Raw genomic sequence first — 20,058 nt, 5'->3', positions numbered from 1 at the left:
AAAGAATTTCAACAACTTAACTGAGTAAATATTGATCAACGCCCCCTCCTCTTTCAGAAGAGTCTCTGAAGTATAATGTAAAAACTCAGGACTAATAATTTGTTGTACATTGTTTTGAACTGTTATAGTCAAACTGCTGATATACAAATAACAATAAAGTTGGTTGGATGTAAATGATAATGACTTACACCTGGCATGGTACCTCCTGGCACTCCTTTCATCATATACATACTATCTCCCCCTGAATTACTGGAATCTTTGAAGAGATGGAGAACAAATAATAAATAAGTGCACTGTGTTTCAAGAACATAACATGGACCTAATATAGAAATGTATCACATGACTATATTGTGTATTCTGCTGTTATGCTACATATTACAATGTTCGAATAGACTTTTGTAGCAATGATAAAAAAAGATTGCTCCAGGGATGTCTGGGAAATGACATCAAACAGAGCCCAAAACAGTGAGTGAGCATGCATATTTAATGAGATATGAGTGGGCATGCATACAAGCAATAGACTGATTCAAATTGTCCAGACTGTCGACATAGCAACACTAGAAGTTGAATATATATTTTCAGAATGGGAAAGGAATGGTTAAATTGGGTTGTATATCTTCACAAAGGGATTTATTAGTTTTTATATTAGATTTGCAATACTATCACTGAAAAGCATGCTTTATATATATTTGAAAAGCCGACCCTTCAAATAAAACTGACAGTACACTATCATTTCAGTGCTTCTGAGGTAGAACAGTAACGTGCTTACACATCCCTGCTCATATTAAGTGTTTTAGCTTCTCAAGTTCTAGTGTTTGGTTAAAATGAAGATAACTAGTGAAGTCAGCTGAGACAACAGCGAGAAAACCTGTCAAAGCATGATAAAACCACTTCCTGGTGTGATACATATTCATCTGCATTAGAAACAGAGTGATTTCACTTTGGTGCTGTCCGAAAGTTCCAAATGGCAGTACGTGTGGTTATATAATTGTTGTCATTTTCACATTAACTAGGCTGATTTTTGTTGTGAATTGATAACTAATCAATAACATTTGAATAACATTTCTAGGAAGCTTTGTGAAAATTCACCAAAAGAAAAACATGAAGATATCAAGAGAATACCAAATGCAGTGTGCCGATTGTATCAATCAATGAGGTTGATGTGACCCTGTACTGCCTGCCCAAGTGCTTTTGTTACATTTTTGTGATAACTTATTAAACATTTATTTCCTGGTTGTAGTAACAATGAGATTATAGCATGTAATGGCAACCACAAAATGTTTGAAAATTTGTGATTTATTTCTGTTTTCAATGTTAACAAAGCCGAGTGTTCATTTTTTTTGAAAAATTAACATTGAATGTAAACTGTTGTCTCTTCTGACTTTTATGTGCAAATTGCAAGTGCTGACACAGTGCATTTATGCCACAGAAGTCATATTCATGTTTGGGACGCGGCCATCTTCCTGCCTTCCTATCACATGGTACAATGCACAAGCGCCTGCAAACCTTAACTAAGGTTTCTTCAAAGTCGCATTCATTAAGTGAATGAGCCCATTGAGTCTGTGGCACACTCACGCAGGGTAGGGGTTGACCCTTTTGATGTTCAGCCTGAGGTAGGATTTGAACTTGGGTCTACCGATCACGAGTCTGATGCTGAGACCACTATGCTACCAGAGACCACTATGCTACCAGTGACCACTATGCTACCAGTGACCACTATGCTACCAGTGACCAGTGTTCATATGTTATATCACTGGGTATGTCTGGAATTCTGAATCAACAGAGAAAATGTTCTATTCTGATTAATATTCTTTACATATTACATGAATGTAATGCCAAATGAAATGAGTTTTATTTCGATCACATTTTAATCAACAGTTACATTCTGGTAAGTATTTCAAATAAATCAAAAATACATTTATGAAAAAAGTCATCAAAATCTGTCATTATTTTTATTAGGATAAAGCACTGATCTACCTTAAATCAGGCACCACATGACCACACTATCAAAGCAGAAGAAAAGCAGTACACCAGGGCTGATAAATGTGTTAGTTTTTAGTAAAGAGACATTTCATTGCAAACATAATACTTTGGTGACAGTTAGATGGGTTAGCTGAATTATTTCATTTGTACATAAAGTTTGTTCACCTTTATGGAGGTGGTTACCTTGTGAAAGTCGATGGTTGGTGTTTGGGCCTTGTCCTGTGTAGGGATACCATAAATGAACACGTGATACAAAACCAGGAAGTAAATTATAAAACTAAACCATTTCGAACTTAGACTACCACTCATCAATACAACATTCAATTTTCATCACAACCAGTTTAACCTTTGTGCATTAATCAGCCTTTTTTGGGGGCTAAAAAAATTTTTTTTTTCAATATTTTGTCAAAATGAACAGAATATGAAAATGATCATAAAATGAATTTTGACTCATTTGAACAGGACTATTTTGTGGAAGCTCCAATATGTTAGGCAGTGATTCGGTTAAAGCAACTAAGCTGATGCCATTAATGGTGTATTGCCTTGAATTCAAATTAATTCCAGTGTTTTTTAGAGTAAATACTAACATTAACTAGATTTCAGAACGACTTGTATTTTTCAACTTTTCTGAAACTTCATGCTGTCACAAAAAGGATTGTGTTTAAAACTCTGATTTGTCTTCACCTACACAACGTTTGAATACAAACATGGCTCATTGCTAGGGCTCTTTGAACAAAACAGTCTTACAAAAATATTTAAAAAGCACAACATATGAATTTATAAATAAATATAGACTGGCTGGCAACTGGCTTTTAGTGCATCTCTGAAAAGTGACTGATCAAAACAGGTAATATTTTAATGATTTAGTATACAACCAATGCGATTTGTGGTTTATATGTGATTTTATTGGAGATGTGCTTTGAATAGAAAAAATACCCCCCCTCTCCCTACAGCATTGGTAGCTGAACATGCAAATATAATCTATTTAAAGGCAGAAAGTGTTACAGAAAAATTCTTTAGTTATGAGACAATTATTATGGCAGTTACCAAATATACAGACTACTTTATATTGAATATGAATGCCAGGATATACCACAAATTATATAAATAACAAACAGGAATTTAAGGTAGGAAAAAGCAGACAATAGTTTCCATAGAAACAAAAGGAACATCATATTTTGGGTGGACAGATATTTGATGCAATCTATTGCTCAGCATTAATGTACAGTGGTGAATAACGATACCAGTAAACACTACAGTGGTGAATACGATACCAGTAAACACTACAGTGGTGAATACGATACCAGTAAACACTACAGTGGTGAATACGATACCAGTAAACACTACAGTGGTGAATACGATACCAGTAAACACTACAGTGGTGAATACGATACCAGTGAATACTACAGTGGTGAATACGATACCAGTAAACACTACAGTGGTGAATACGATACCAGTAAACACTACAGTGGTGAATACGATACCAGTAAACACTACAGTGGTGAATACGATACCAGTAAACACTACAGTGGTGAATACGATACCAGTAAACACTACAGTGGTGAATACGATACCAGTAAACACTACAGTGGTGAATACGATACCAGTGAATACTACAGTGGTGAATACGATACCAGTAAACACTACAGTGGTGAATACGATACCAGTGAATACTACAGTGGTGAATACGATACCAGTAAACACTACAGTGGTGAATACGATACCAGTGAATACTACAGTGGTGAATACGATACTAGTAAACACTACAGTGGTGAATACGATACCAGTAAACACTACAGTGGTGAATACGATACCAGTAAACACTACAGTGGTGAATACGATACCAGTAAACACTACAGTGGTGAATACGATACCAGTGAATACTACAGTGGTGAATACGATACTAGTAAACACTACAGTGGTGAATACGATACCAGTAAACACTACAGTGGTGAATACGATACCAGTGAATACTACAGTGGTGAATACGATACTAGTAAACACTACAGTGGTGAATACGATACCAGTGAATACTACAGTGGTGAATACGATACTAGTAAACACTACAGTGGTGAATACGATACTAGTAAACACTACAGTGGTGAATACGATACTAGTAAACACTACAGTGGTGAATACGATACCAGTAAACACTACAGTGGTGAATACGATACCAGTAAACACTACAGTGGTGAATACGATACCAGTGAATACTACAGTGGTGAATATGATACTAGTAAACACTACAGTGGTGAATATGATACTAGTAAACACTACAGTGGTGAATATGATACTAGTAAACACTACAGTGGTGAATATGATACTAGTAAACACTACAGTGGTGAATACGATACTAGTAAACACTACAGTGGTGAATACGATACCAGTAAACACTACAGTGGTGAATACGATACCAGTGAATACTACAGTGGTGAATATGATACTAGTAAACACTACAGTGGTGAATACGATACCAGTAAACACTACAGTGGTGAATACGATACCAGTGAATACTTAAGTGGTGAATACGATACCAGTGAATACTTAAGTGGTGAATATGATACTAGTAAACACTACAGTGGTGAATATGATACTAGTAAACACTACAGTGGTGAATACGATACCAGTAAACACTACAGTGGTGAATACGATACCAGTGAATACTACAGTGGTGAATATGATACCAGTAAACACTACAGTGGTGAATACGATACCAGTGAATACTACAGTGGTGAATATGATACTAGTAAACACTACAGTGGTGAATATGATACTAGTAAACACTACAGTGGTGAATACGATACCAGTAAACACTACAGTGGTGAATACGATACCAGTAAACACTACAGTGGTGAATATGATACCAGTAAACACTACAGTGGTGAATACGATACCAGTAAACACTACAGTGGTGAATACGATACCAGTAAACACTACAGTGGTGAATACGATACCAGTGAATACTACAGTGGTGAATATGATACTAGTAAACACTACAGTGGTGAATACGATACCAGTAAACACTACAGTGGTGAATACGATACCAGTGAATACTACAGTGGTGAATACGATATTAGTAAACACTACAGTGGTGAATACGATACCAGTAAACACTACAGTGGTGAATACGATACCAGTAAACACTACAGTGGTGAATACGATACTAGTAAACACTACAGTGGTGAATACGATACCAGTAAACACTACAGTGGTGAATACGATACCAGTAAACACTACAGTGGTGAATACGATACCAGTAAACACTACAGTGGTGAATACGATACCAGTAAACACTACAGTGGTGAATACGATACCAGTAAACACTACAGTGGTGAATACGATACCAGTGAATACTACAGTGGTGAATACGATACCAGTGAATACTACAGTGGTGAATACGATACTAGTAAACACTACAGTGGTGAATACGATACTAGTAAACACTACAGTGGTGAATACGATACCAGTAAACACTACAGTGGTGAATACGATACCAGTGAATACTACAGTGGTGAATACGATACTAGTAAACACTACAGTGGTGAATACGATACCAGTAAACACTACAGTGGTGAATACGATACCAGTAAACACTACAGTGGTGAATACGATACTAGTAAACACTACAGTGGTGAATACGATACCAGTAAACACTACAGTGGTGAATACGATACCAGTGAATACTACAGTGGTGAATACGATACTAGTAAACACTACAGTGGTGAATACGATACCAGTGAATACTACAGTGGTGAATATGATACTAGTAAACACTACAGTGGTGAATACGATACCAGTAAACACTACAGTGGTGAATACGATACCAGTGAATACTACAGTGGTGAATACGATACTAGTAAACACTACAGTGGTGAATACGATACCAGTGAATACTACAGTGGTGAATATGATACTAGTAAACACTACAGTGGTGAATACGATACCAGTAAACACTACAGTGGTGAATACGATACCAGTGAATACTACAGTGGTGAATACGATACTAGTAAACACTACAGTGGTGAATACGATACCAGTAAACACTACAGTGGTGAATACGATACCAGTAAACACTACAGTGGTGAATACGATACTAGTAAACACTACAGTGGTGAATACGATACTAGTAAACACTACAGTGGTGAATACGATACCAGTAAACACTACAGTGGTGAATACGATACCAGTGAATACTACAGTGGTGAATACGATACTAGTAAACACTACAGTGGTGAATACGATACCAGTGAATACTACAGTGGTGAATATGATACTAGTAAACACTACAGTGGTGAATACGATACCAGTGAATACTACAGTGGTGAATACGATACCAGTAAACACTACAGTGGTGAATACGATACTAGTAAACACTACAGTGGTGAATACGATACTAGTGAATACTACAGTGGTGAATACGATACCAGTAAACACTACAGTGGTGAATACGATACCAGTAAACACTACAGTGGTGAATACGATACCAGTAAACACTACAGTGGTGAATACGATACCAGTGAATACTACAGTGGTGAATACGATACCAGTAAACACTACAGTGGTGAATACGATACTAGTAAACACTACAGTGGTGAATACGATACCAGTGAATACTACAGTGGTGAATATGATACTAGTAAACACTACAGTGGTGAATACGATACCAGTAAACACTACAGTGGTGAATACGATACCAGTGAATACTACAGTGGTGAATACGATACTAGTAAACACTACAGTGGTGAATACGATACCAGTAAACACTACAGTGGTGAATACGATACCAGTAAACACTACAGTGGTGAATACGATACTAGTAAACACTACAGTGGTGAATACGATACCAGTAAACACTACAGTGGTGAATACGATACCAGTGAATACTACAGTGGTGAATACGATACTAGTAAACACTACAGTGGTGAATACGATACCAGTAAACACTACAGTGGTGAATACGATACCAGTAAACACTACAGTGGTGAATACGATACCAGTGAATACTACAGTGGTGAATACGATACTAGTAAACACTACAGTGGTGAATACGATACCAGTGAATACTACAGTGGTGAATATGATACTAGTAAACACTACAGTGGTGAATACGATACCAGTGAATACTACAGTGGTGAATACGATACCAGTAAACACTACAGTGGTGAATACGATACCAGTAAACACTACAGTGGTGAATACGATACCAGTGAATACTACAGTGGTGAATACGATACCAGTAAACACTACAGTGGTGAATACGATACTAGTAAACACTACAGTGGTGAATACGATACTAGTGAATACTACAGTGGTGAATACGATACCAGTAAACACTACAGTGGTGAATACGATACCAGTAAACACTACAGTGGTGAATACGATACCAGTGAATACTACAGTGGTGAATACGATACCAGTAAACACTACAGTGGTGAATACGATACCAGTAAACACTACAGTGGTGAATACGATACCAGTAAACACTACAGTGGTGAATACGATACCAGTGAATACTACAGTGGTGAATACGATACTAGTAAACACTACAGTGGTGAATACGATACTAGTGGTGTTCACTAATTTTTTTTTGAAGTGAAAACTACATACCTCTTCCATTCATTTCTTCCAAAAGTCCTGAAAATAAAGAAAATAGCATAAATCAAAATCCACCTAAATTCTAACCATGTATTCTGTTCACGTACATTTCAATCAAATTCACATCCAATAAAAAGTCTTACACTGAACATCTTAAAAAAAAAAAATGATCACAAGATTTCAAAAAAGAATGTGCCCCTACAAACTTTTGTAATGTCATCATAGCAAGTCGTATTCAGGGATTATTTTTAAACAGTTGAGTTTTTATGGTTTCAGCATGATATGAAGACTTACCTTGAGGGCTTGGCATTATGGGAGTTCCTGGTGGCCCTCCTCCTCCCGGCGGCCCCTGTAAATTATCAAACAAGATGACAAACATTAATGTACAGCAATTAGTAAATGATTACAGTGAAATAATCCTATGCTTTTAATCTTGTTGCTCTCAAAAAAACAAAATTATAAAAGAAATGTCTGCAGAACAAACATAATTTTGCCACAATGTGTGTGATACTTAACCCATTATGTACAGTAATAACAAAGCAATTCTAAGTTCTTACAAAAAATCCCAAGTTTTTGTACAATGCCATGATTAATGACTTAAATACACTTAAGTTAACTTACCCCTGGGCCATAATTCCCTGGTGATGACTGTGAATAATTAAGCTACAAATTGAAACAAAAAGCAGAATAAATATATAATAAATCACATTACTATTATGTAATTCTTTAAAGCAGATAAACCGGATACATCACCATGGAGACACTGATTACTTTCGCTATGCCAGTTTTCAGATTTGCATTTCGCCAATTACCGTTCGCAATACAATAAACCAAACAGATCAATTACAGATGAAATTTGTTGATGCTTCCCACTGGTTACACAAATGTGAATTTGATGTGTTGAAATAAAATCATTTGCCTGTTCATTCTTCATTTTACAATATAACATGACGACAGGAATGTTTTAGATACAGGTGTGAACAGACCAGAAGGTAAATCAATAAGAGAACATATTCAGACTTTGTCCAAATAGGCAATAACAAATATGGTGTTGTGGAATATAGTCTTGTTTGTAATCCTTTCCCAGACTCATGACTAGCACTAGGAGACTACATATTAAATAATCCAGTTTACTTACTGATGATGTGTTTGGTTGCCATGGCCTCCCTCCTCCCCCTGGCCTGAAAAATAAATGGTTTTGTTAGTACTTTCATGGGGATAGAGCAAAGGGCAAATGTGCTTATCAGTCTTCACACAAACATGCGCTTTCCGTATTTAGTCTTTTCTGTTAATAAAACTATGCGATATATACATTTATTGTCAGGTGTGCAGTCCCCTTCCTTTCCAAGTGAGAGTTGCTCACTGACAAAATTTCACTGAGGAGCTTTTAAAACAATTTTTTTTTTCATACATTTTTAATTTCACACATGTTCACTATGCAAAAATCATTGCCCTAATTTACCCTCAGTGGTTGTAGGGGAACTATTTGTCACAATCCAGCCAAACAAGGCTTGGGTGGGCAGAACCAAATTCATGCATGCTTTGTTTATATTGTACTTACATTGACATTGGCATTCCTGGTCCCATCGAACTGTTTGGTGGTGGCCTCATTCCTCCAGGGTAATTCTAAAACAGAAGCAAATACATTGATTTAGCTCTAAAAAACGTAGCAAGTAGATTGACTTAACTTTAGAACACAACTTTAATTTAAAGCACATTAACAATTGTAACAAGTCATTGAAAACACAGTCCCCGTTGAATTTTTGAAAGTTCTCTTTGTGCTCGTCATATTAAAGCAGAGGGGTTGTTGTGAGCGTGTCCTTGAAACTTGAGTCCAAAGTGGCGTATACAACAGATTGTTTATTTACATCAAACATGTGTTCCGTGTAGTAGTAATATGGCCAAAAATAAAAACAGCCGTTATTCGGCCATCTTTGATCTGATTATGAAACACACAGATACGTATGATGTATGTGCCAAATACGAATGAAAATGGTACATAAATTGTGGAATATAGTAGTAAGGCCAAAACATCAGATGGCTGTCAATCGGCCATCCTTGACCAGGATTTTGAAACAAATTGTCATAGACATGCGTCCTAACATGTATACAGTACATGTATGTGCCAAATTCGAATGAAAACTGACAGAGCACGTCCAAGATACGGCATAAAAAAAACAAGATGCCTGTCAGTCGATGATCCAATTGCGAAATAAATCGTCATGGACATGTATCCTAACATGTATAATTTGTCAGTTGTTTGAATGACAACTGACAAAGCATGTCCAAAATACAACATTTTCAAAAAACAAGATGACTGCCAGTCGGCCATTTTGAATTGAATCGCTAAACCACTGCATGAGATATATGTCACACATAAAGTACTAGGCACATGCAAAGAATGAACAGAATCGGTCCAAGGGATTCTGAGATGCGACTCCGGACAAACACACAGACGGAGACCGAATTATAAGTCACTGTTTTCGGACTTCGTCCGAACGGGGACTAACAAGCAGCCTCTCAGCTAAGATAGCTCCGCTGTTAGTAATGCACATTTCAATTAAAGAACAGAAGGTATCATTACAAAATGAACAAATCTGAGAGAGGTCCACATGTAGTACCTATATATGTAATATCAAAGCAATTGGACTTGCGGTTTTTAACAAGAAGTCAAAAATATCACTTTTTACCAAAAATGACATAAATATTCATCAAAATTAGAGAACTAAAGATATCATTACAAAATGAACAAATCTGAGAGAGATCCACATGTAGTACCTATATATGTAACATCAAAGCAATTGGACTTGCGGTTTTTAACAAGAAGTCGAAAATATCACTTTTTACCAAAAATGACAAAAATATTCACCAAAATTAGAGAATTGAAGATATGATCATGAAATGAACAAATCTGAGAGAGGTCTACCCAAGGTACATATACACCAAGTATCAAAGCATTCAGGCTTGTAGTTTTCAAGAAGAAGTCGAAAAAGTAAAACATTGACACGGACAATGGCGGACAATCACTCATATGATAAGCTCCGTTCGACAAAGTCGTCAGTGGAGCTAAAAAGTAAAACATATTACCGGCTGCATTGGCATTCCTCGTGGGGGATTCATCCTCTGCATTGGACCACCCATATTCGGATGACCTGAAAATAACAAGAAATGTTTTACATGTTAATGTCTGCATAAACAGTGATGATAGCGCCCTCACAGTATCACACCACTTCTGTCATTACCCATACAGTCAACAAAATAAAAACCAACACATTTCAAGATGAGTTCATTAAAAGTACATACATAGTTACAATTCCGTACAAAAAAATTGATTGGAAAAAAAAAGCAGCTGAAACCTTTTTCGGAGGTTGAAATGGATCAGAGAAAAACAAAATGATCTAAAGTAGAGTATATGACAAATGAATGGTGAAAAGAAAAAAGTGATTATGTAATGAAATAAGTGAAGGATATTACAATATTTCAGGTAGACATTGATTGCATGTTAACACAATATACTTAAATCATTCTGCAAGAGACAACTTGTACAATTTATTTGACTTTTTTTTCATCAGTTCACCGAGCAATGATAAGCTTCTGGTTAAGATATCTTCAAATCAATTGATTTCTATCACATGCACACACTAATGGTTCTACAATCTAATAGGAACATATATAGACAATTCAATGCTATGTATGTGTGGTCACGGAAACACTGTATTTCTATTTTACAACTTTCATACTGTTTTTTGCTGTAATGGGTCTGATATTTTATTAATATAAAGTTAGCCAATGAATTACAGAGTTTACACAGATGAATAATGTTGCATTTTTGAATTGAAATGACATTGAACTGAAAAAATAACTTCACTGTCCATGGCTTTAGATATACAACACAAAACATTAGGTAGATCAACATAAAACAAGCAGCCTTTCGGCTGAGATAGCTCCGCTGTTAGCAAGGCACATTTCAATTATAGAACTGAAGATATCATTAGAAAATGAACAATATGTATAGCAATCGGACTTGCTGTTTTCAACAATAATTCAAAAATATCACTTTTTACCAAAAATGACATAAATATTCATCAAAATTAGATAATTGAAGATATCATCACGAAATGAACAAATCTGAGAAAGGTCCACATGTAGTATCTATACATGTAATATCAAAGCAATTGGACTTGTGGTTTTTAACAAAAAGTTGAAAATATCACTTTTTTACCAAAAATTACAAAAATATTCACCAAAATTAGAGAATTGAAGATATGATCATGAAATGAACCAACCTAAGAGAGGTCTACCCAAGGTACATATACACTAAGTATCAAACCATTCAGGCTTGTAGTTTCCAAGAAGAAGTCGAAAAAGTAAAACATTGACACGGACGACGATGGACGCCGACAGACAATCACTCATATGATAAGCTCCGCTCGACAAAGTCGACAGCGGAGCTAAAAATGAGAGCTGTGAACTGAAACATCCAAGGAAATATAAAACAAATAAATGCAGTTCTTAGAATTAGATGCAATTATATAGGTATATTGATAATCATAACATATCTAAATGAGAACATGGTTATTTAATAACAAAGCTAGTGTCATTTGGAGGACATAAAACAAAGGCCATGACAGTTTACTTTGTAATGGCACCATGAGAAATAGATCCATTGACACAAGATAAAACGATGATACAAAGTTGCTGGGTAGTCAAGAATGTTAGTCAAACAAACTTGATCAACTTCAGCGGGTATAAAAGTTTTTTCCAGCTTGCAGACAAAACATAAATAGTAACACATGCCAAGGGAAGGAGAATTTTACCCATATAAATGTCACTTCAATTCGCAATGATTCTTTTTTAGAAAAAAATACCCAGCTAATGGATCAAATCAAGTGTCTCCTGATAAAATTTAATGGCTGCAGAAATTATATCTATATTATTGTAAACAATAAACCAATCTCCATCAACAAGCTTCTTTGCTCCTCACATTGTGCCAGTCTTTTCACAGTAAGAAATAAGCATACAGTGTGATATTATTTTGCCTGCCTAGCCAACAAGCTTTAATTATATACAGTCTACAAAGTCCTAAGTATTGAACCACAGTCCCTCAACACCCGGTTAGGAAACGCTATTGTTCTATACGCGTGAATCGACGGTTGCGTCTGGGGGATGCGTGTTTCGCTCTTCCTGCGAGACAATGACGTCATAGTACTGTTGCGTTCTTACGTAAACGTCAGACCGTACTCTCAGTATCTCTCGATTTTTTCATATCTTACGTATAATATACCAGGAGAAGATCATCGAATTTTATTTACAAGATTGTTTTAGTCTTTCTAAATTTAGGTAAGTATTTTCGATTATGTATACTTGTCTCATACCCAAAAAAATCAACGTTCATTTTGAGCTTGTGTTTTACTTGATCGTCACCTTTCGACACAATGTTAATGACGGTGGGCATCGTAACTTTTGGAACCTTTTATATCGTCCTTTTAGCCACTCTTTGCTTATTCATTCTAAAATAATCAAAGTACAATGGTCAACGACTAGGGCAATTCTGCTTATATGGGTGTAAAATTGTCAGTTAAAGATAAATCCATTAATGTTTCAACTGTATTGTTTTAACCAAAAGAAACAAAATGGCGTCCTATTTATTTACAATGCGTTTCCTAGACTACGTTTGTTTTCAACACTACTGTCAGAAATTTTAGTTTAAACTTATAAATGTAATCGTAGATGGAGGTTTTTATGTTTTTATTGCTATGTTTGTGGTTTTGCGACCATTTAACATAATTTTAAAACCATATAAAATTATTTTAATCTGACATTTTAGTGGATAAAATGGCGTCGTCCCATGGATACATACTGCTGTCTCGGAACTAGCCAGTTCACTTTGGAACCTTTTTATTCATATCATCTGATGTTGTATTGAGTTTTTCTTTGCTTATATGCGCTATCGAAAGTGTCATCGCCATGGTGATTATTTAATCTATAATAGTTTTATGTTTTTTGTGCTCAATTTTGCCGGTGAAACCTCTGAACCCAAACTCGTCCATGATTGTGAACTGTTACTAATGTAACCCCATATCTGCTGTCTCCTTTCATTCAATAGGTGGTGTATGAATAAAATGCCGTTTCGTAAAAATAAATGGGACCGTCCAAAGTGAATTTGCCAGACGATAAAGTGAATCAAAACAAAAAATATACGCATGCGCTGAAATTCAAATGATGTCATATCTTATGCTAATTTTATGCTAATGCAAAAAGTAACAGGCTGAGGGCATCCGAACTGTACGAACGCGAAACACGCATTGTGCCGTTCGAATCCGTAGCGTTTCCTAACCGGGTGTTGAGGAACTGTGATTGAACAGATGAAGTGAAGCAGAACCTCAAATGGCTTCCCCACACATGGCATGCTTTAAATCTATAGAAACACTAAATCCCTGTTGACAAGTTTCTTAAAAAAAAAGTGTGATCAAACTCAGCAAACCATAGGACAATGGCTAATACATGAATTCAACACTCTTGGATTAACAAAGCTATTTTGTTTTGTGCACAGCAATTGGAAGGTTTGGAAACCATGTTGAATTGATGAGCTAAGAGGCATGTTAATAATGTGCCTGCCAAACTGAGTATGATTAAATTTGTATGGTATGCACTAGGTGTCAGCACTGGAGGCAGTCATAATGTAGACATTAAAGGTATTGGCTATTAACATTGAAATGAAACCCACTAACTGAGGTCGTTACTGATAATATTAATGAGGCATTCTGACTGTCAGCCAATCAATACTCATGTGCATTCCTGCTAATGTTTTCGCACAATACTTTTAGTAAATGGAATCAGAGCGACTATGTGATAATTAACTTAAGAAATGGGTATTCATAGCATGTCAAAGCTTTTAGTCAACACTATAACGTTGTTGGATATCTCATGCTTCATACTGAGCGCTGCCGGTCAGCACTGTACATTGGTGAAGACTACACAGGCTTATGACATTTCTTAACTTCTCAAAATGACTTGAGGTAACCTCGGCCACAATATCCGGTTGCAGAAACAGAGATTACAGTTACAGTGTCTGTGAAAATAGTCATTGAGATGTGTCTAACATAGTACATGCAGGAACGAGGCACTGCAAACACTACATGTGTCATTGTAAACACTTCAAGTGTGGACTATATTTTACTAAACTACAACGGAGCAATTAAGAGATGCAGCCAGTTACAAGTTGTGGGAGACACACCCCTTTTAAGGAACAGGTAATGTGGATATTTCCTTTGCATCCATGGTTCTAACGCCTGGCTAATACACCAATGTCTTTCCTGTCGTAAATTTCCACATGACTTATGTAATGATTCTGCATTTCAATTGAAGCCACAGTGTACAAAGATTACAGTGGCATTGACCTCTCAATGAGCACTGCTACTAATCTTAATGCTTTATTTCCCTTCACGTTTTTCTAAAGAAGAAAGTGCACGGAATGTGGCAATGATAAAACAGCACCAAACAGAAAGCAATTATTTCACTCAATCCCAACTAAATGCTGATAGCTATTGCCATTTATCTATACCTCCTCCCCTCAAGGCATCTTTGATATTTTATTGAAGGAACATAGAAACTGGACATGCTTTGTGGGGTTTTATACTGCAGGCATACGATGTGCTTTGATATAAATAGTTAATTGGGACAATCAGAGCATAGATCTTGTTAGTACACACTGCTTGTTTATATTCAGTGACACACAACATTTATAGCAATATAGGAGAGAATGAGAGTACTAGTCTACTAGTCGAGGACTAGTCGAATTTAGTGAATCTTTCGTTCATTAAACCTAATAATATGTTTTCTAACTAGACAAATCAGTTAAAATACAATACTGCAATTGAATGTGTGAAAGTAGAGAGGGTTAGAAAGACAAGCATGACATTGGGGAGTTCATTACAGAGACCCATCCAAGTATGTTTGTGTCTACCCTCACAGCTGGCTACAGCTCTCTCCCTGAAGGCCTACGTAATGATTTACTGACTTGAACTGTTCTTTTTGACAAGGCTAAGCTTCAGTGATCTGTTCAAGCAGCTGGTTAGATGACTGCTTTTTGAAAGTGAAGTGATCAAAGACTTGAAGCTTTCACAGAAACAACAACTTGCACTTAGTGGAGAGAATCAACGAGAAGCAATTGTTAATGTGGGGCATAGACACCCAATATTCTCAACTGATATCAATTATATGAAGCAATACAGGTAAGAGCTTTACATTAGTTTGTGCGTACATTTCATTCACACTACTCCCACCCTCCACACATACCACAATATATAAGACCCACTACACTGCTTTATAGTGCTTGAGAGTTGATTTTGTCAATGTTACTTTGAAGAGAACATAAGCACATCCATTCTAGGCACATCCATTCTAGGCACATCCATTCTAGGCACAAGCATTTGTGAGTATTAACATTTTGAAATGTGAGTAATCAGTTGTCAAGATAGTGTCAATCAAGAATGACAATTATGTAGATGACAATGCAAGAAATTATGAGTGTTCTTAAACCACCATGTGTACATCAGATATTCTGGTAAGTTTAGTCTTTTCAGAAAGATTGGAAGCAGTACTATTGGTACAGTCAAACCAAAACACCAACCAAACAAGTCATTGAAAATGACACAGTCCCTGTTAAATTTTTGAAAGTTCTTTTTGTGCTCATCCTATAAAAGCGAAGGGGTTGTCGCGAGTGTGTTCTTGAAACTTGAGTTCCAAGTGGCCTATACAACAGATTGTTTATTTACATCAAAACGCATGTTCCATGTACATGTAGTAGTAATATGGCCAAAAATAAAAACAGCAGTTATTCGGCCATCTTTGATCTGATTATGAAACACACTGATATGTATGATGTAAGTGTCAAATACAAACGAAAATGATACATAAATTGTGGAAATATAGTAGTAAGGCCGAAAAGTCAGATGGCTGTCAATCGGCCATCCTTGACCAGATTTTGAACAAATTGTCATGGACATGCATCCTAACATGTATAAAGTACATGTATGTACCAAATTTGAATGAAAACTGACAAAGCATGTCCAAAATACAACATTTTCAAAAAACAAGATGGCTGCCAGTCAGCCATTTTTAATCGAATCGCTAAATCACTGCATGTGCATATGCCCCACATAAAGTACTAGGCACATGCAAAGAATGAATAGAATCGGTCCAAGGGACTCCGAGATATGACTCCGGATGGACACACGGACGGACAGAGACCGAATTACAAGTCCTCGTTTTCGGACTTCGTCCGAATGGGGACTAATAAACATTAAAAGCCATCCCAAGTTTAAACAATGTCCTCACACAAACTTAAAGCCCTACAAAAATAGTTGATGTTGTTGAGATTAGTCAAGCAATTTAAATGACTCACAGAAGCAATGACAACAGATTTATTTTGGAAATATACGAGTACAGATGTTTTGTTTGGTTATTGGATGACTGATTTGGTATGTGTAACAAAATGAATGGGAACACATCACAGTTGCTGTGAGGGTGATGTGTTAATAGAATTCATGACACACTGCCCTCAGGGAGTACACCACACATACAGTATATTTATTACAAATCTATAAGACACTTCAAGCTGTGATTGGCACGGGAAAAACAAAGTTTCAGTAATGCAGAAATGTTTATGCTAGAAAAATTCACAAAGTACATGTATTTGTCATGTTTTGAAGTTGACCTAGCATCACAAGATATTTGTCAACTTTATTGTGCTACCATCACAGTCACACTACAGATTATTTGCAGGTCAATAAACTACTATCTACTGATGTTTGTCCAATGTAACTGATGTGGTTACCATGTCTACTACAAATTTATAGGAGAGTACTTCACAAACACAACTATGCATAATTATCAATGGGAAACTGCAGGCACAACATGTACAATTGAAGCGCACACACGCACACACCCTGGCATAGAACCACATACAGGGCATGGTTGATATGGAACCCTGGCATAGAACCACATACAGGGCATGGTTGATATGGAACCCTGACATAGAACCACATACAGGGCATGGTTGATATGGAACCCTGGCATAGAACCACATACAGGGCATGGTTGATATGGAACCCTGGCATAGAACCACATACAGGGCATGGTTGATATGGAACCTTGGAATAGAACCACATACAGGGTATGGTTGATATGAAACCCTGGCGTAGAACCACATACAGGGCATGGTTGATATGGAACCTTGGAATAGAACCACATACAGGGCATGGTTGATATGGAACCCTGGCATAGAACCACATACAGGGCATGGTTGATATGAAACCTTGGCATAGAACCACATACAGGGCATGGTTGATATGGAACCCTGGCATAGAACCACATACAGGGCATGGTTGATATGGAACCCTGGCATAGAACCACATACAGGGCATGGTTGATATGAAACCTTGCATACAACCACATACAGGGCATGGTTGATATGAAACCTTGGCCTAGAACCACATACAGGGCATGGTTGATATGGAACCCTGGCATAGAACCACATACAGGGCATGGTTGATATGGAACCCTGGCATAGAACCACATACAGGGCATGGTTGATATGGAACCCTGGCATAGAACCACATACAGGGCATGGTTGATATGAAACCTTGGCCTAGAACCACATACAGGGCATGGTTGATATGAAACCTTAGCATAGAACCACATACAGGGCATGGTTGATATGGAACCCTGGAATAGAACCACATACAGGGCATGGCTGATATGGAACGTTGGAATAGAACCACATACAGGGCATGGTTGATATGAAACCTTGGCCTAGAACCACATACAGGGCATGGTTGATATGGAACCCTGGCATATAACCACATACAGGGCATGGCTGATATGAAACCCTGGCATAGAACCACATACAGGGCATGGTTGATATGGAACCCTGGCATATAACCACATACAGGGCATGGCTGATATGAAACCCTGGCATAGAACCACATACAGGGCATGATTGATATGAAACCTTGCATATAACCACATACAGGGCATGGTTGATATGGAACCCTGGCATAGAACCACATACAGGGCATGATTGATATGAAACCTTGGCATAGAACCACATGCAGGGCATGGTTGATATGGAACCTTGCATAGAACCACATACAGGGCATGGTTGATATGGAACCCTGGCATATAACCACATACAGGGCATGGTTGATATGGAACCTTGGAATAGAACCACATTCAGGGCATGGCTGATATGAAACCCTGGCATAGAACCACATACGGGGCATGGTTGATATGAAACCTTGGCATAGAACCACATGCAGGGCATGGTTGATATGAAACCTTGCATATAACCACATGCAGGGCATGGTTGATATGAAACCTTGGCATAGAACCACATACAGGGCATGGCTGATATGAAACCTTGGCATAGAACCACATACAGGGCATGGCTGATATGGAACCCTGGCATATAACCACATACAGGGCATGGTTGATATGGAACCCTGGCATAGAACCACATACAGGGCATGGCTGATATGGAACCCTGGCATAGAACCACATACACAGGGCATGGCTGATATGAAACCCTGGCATAGAACCACATACTGGGCATGGTTGATATGGAACCCTGGCATAGAACCACATACAGGGCATGGTTGATATGAAACCTTGCATATAACCACATACAGGGCATGGTTGATATGAAACTTTGGCATAGAACCACATGCAGGGCATGGTTGATATGGAACCTTGGCATAGAACCACATGTAGGGCATGGCTGATATGAAACCTTGGCATAGAACCACACACAGGGCATGGTTGATATGGAACCCTGGCATATAACCACATACAGGGCATGGTTGATATGGAACCCTGGCATAGAACCACATACAGGGCATGGTTGATATGGAACCCTGGCATAGGACCACATACAGGGCATGGTTGATATGGAACCCTGGCATAGGACCACATACAGGGCATGGTTGATATGGAACCCTGGCATAGAACCACATACATGGCATGGTTGATATGGAACCCTGGCATAGAACCACATACAGGGCATGGTTGATATGGAACCCTGGCATAGAACCACATACAGGGCATGGTTGATATGAAACCTTGCATATAACCACATACAGGGCATGGTTGATATGAAACCTTGGCCTAGAACCACATACAGGGCATGGTTGATATGAAACCTTGGCCTAGAACCACATACAGGGCATGGTTGATATGAAACCTTGCATATAACCACATACAGGGCATGGTTGATATGAAACCTTGCATATTACCACATACAGGGCATGGTTGATATGAAACCTTGCATAGAACCACATACAGGGCATGGTTGATATGAAACCTTGCATATAACCACATACAGGGCATGGTTGATATGAAATCTTGGCCTAGAACCACATACAGGGCATGGTTGATATGAAACCTTAGCCTAGAACCACATACAGGGCATGGTTGATATGA

The 20,058-nt window shown here is 37.5% G+C and overlaps 1 protein-coding gene across 5 annotated transcripts in view; it reads right to left on the bottom strand.

The window, feature by feature from the left end:
- The window catches only part of LOC100374264 (single-stranded DNA-binding protein 2-like), a 92,420-nt gene that overhangs the window by 9,564 nt on the left and 62,798 nt on the right, over positions 1-20,058 (bottom strand). For 2 of the 5 annotated variants that reach the window (XM_085503037.1, XM_085503040.1), the window contains exons 10-17: positions 10,666-10,730; positions 9,140-9,204; positions 8,717-8,759; positions 8,200-8,241; positions 7,873-7,927; positions 7,591-7,617; positions 2,149-2,202; positions 189-256 (exon numbers count right to left, since the gene is read on the bottom strand). In XM_085503037.1, coding sequence (XP_085359163.1) covers positions 189-256; positions 2,149-2,202; positions 7,591-7,617; positions 7,873-7,927; positions 8,200-8,241; positions 8,717-8,759; positions 9,140-9,204; positions 10,666-10,730 — 419 coding nt within the window. The remainder of the gene's footprint in view (positions 1-188; positions 257-2,148; positions 2,203-7,590; positions 7,618-7,872; positions 7,928-8,199; positions 8,242-8,716; positions 8,760-9,139; positions 9,205-10,665; positions 10,731-20,058) is intronic. The other 3 variants (XM_085503039.1, XM_085503041.1, XM_085503038.1) reach the window with 2 other exon arrangements.

The sequence above is a fragment of the Saccoglossus kowalevskii genome, chromosome 9, assembly GCF_978046115.1.
Source record: "Saccoglossus kowalevskii chromosome 9, keSacKowa6.1, whole genome shotgun sequence".
Classification (NCBI taxonomy): Eukaryota; Metazoa; Hemichordata; class Enteropneusta; family Harrimaniidae; genus Saccoglossus; species Saccoglossus kowalevskii.
The sequence above is the reverse complement of the archived record's forward strand: the minus strand, read 5'-3'. Positions and strand labels throughout refer to the sequence as shown.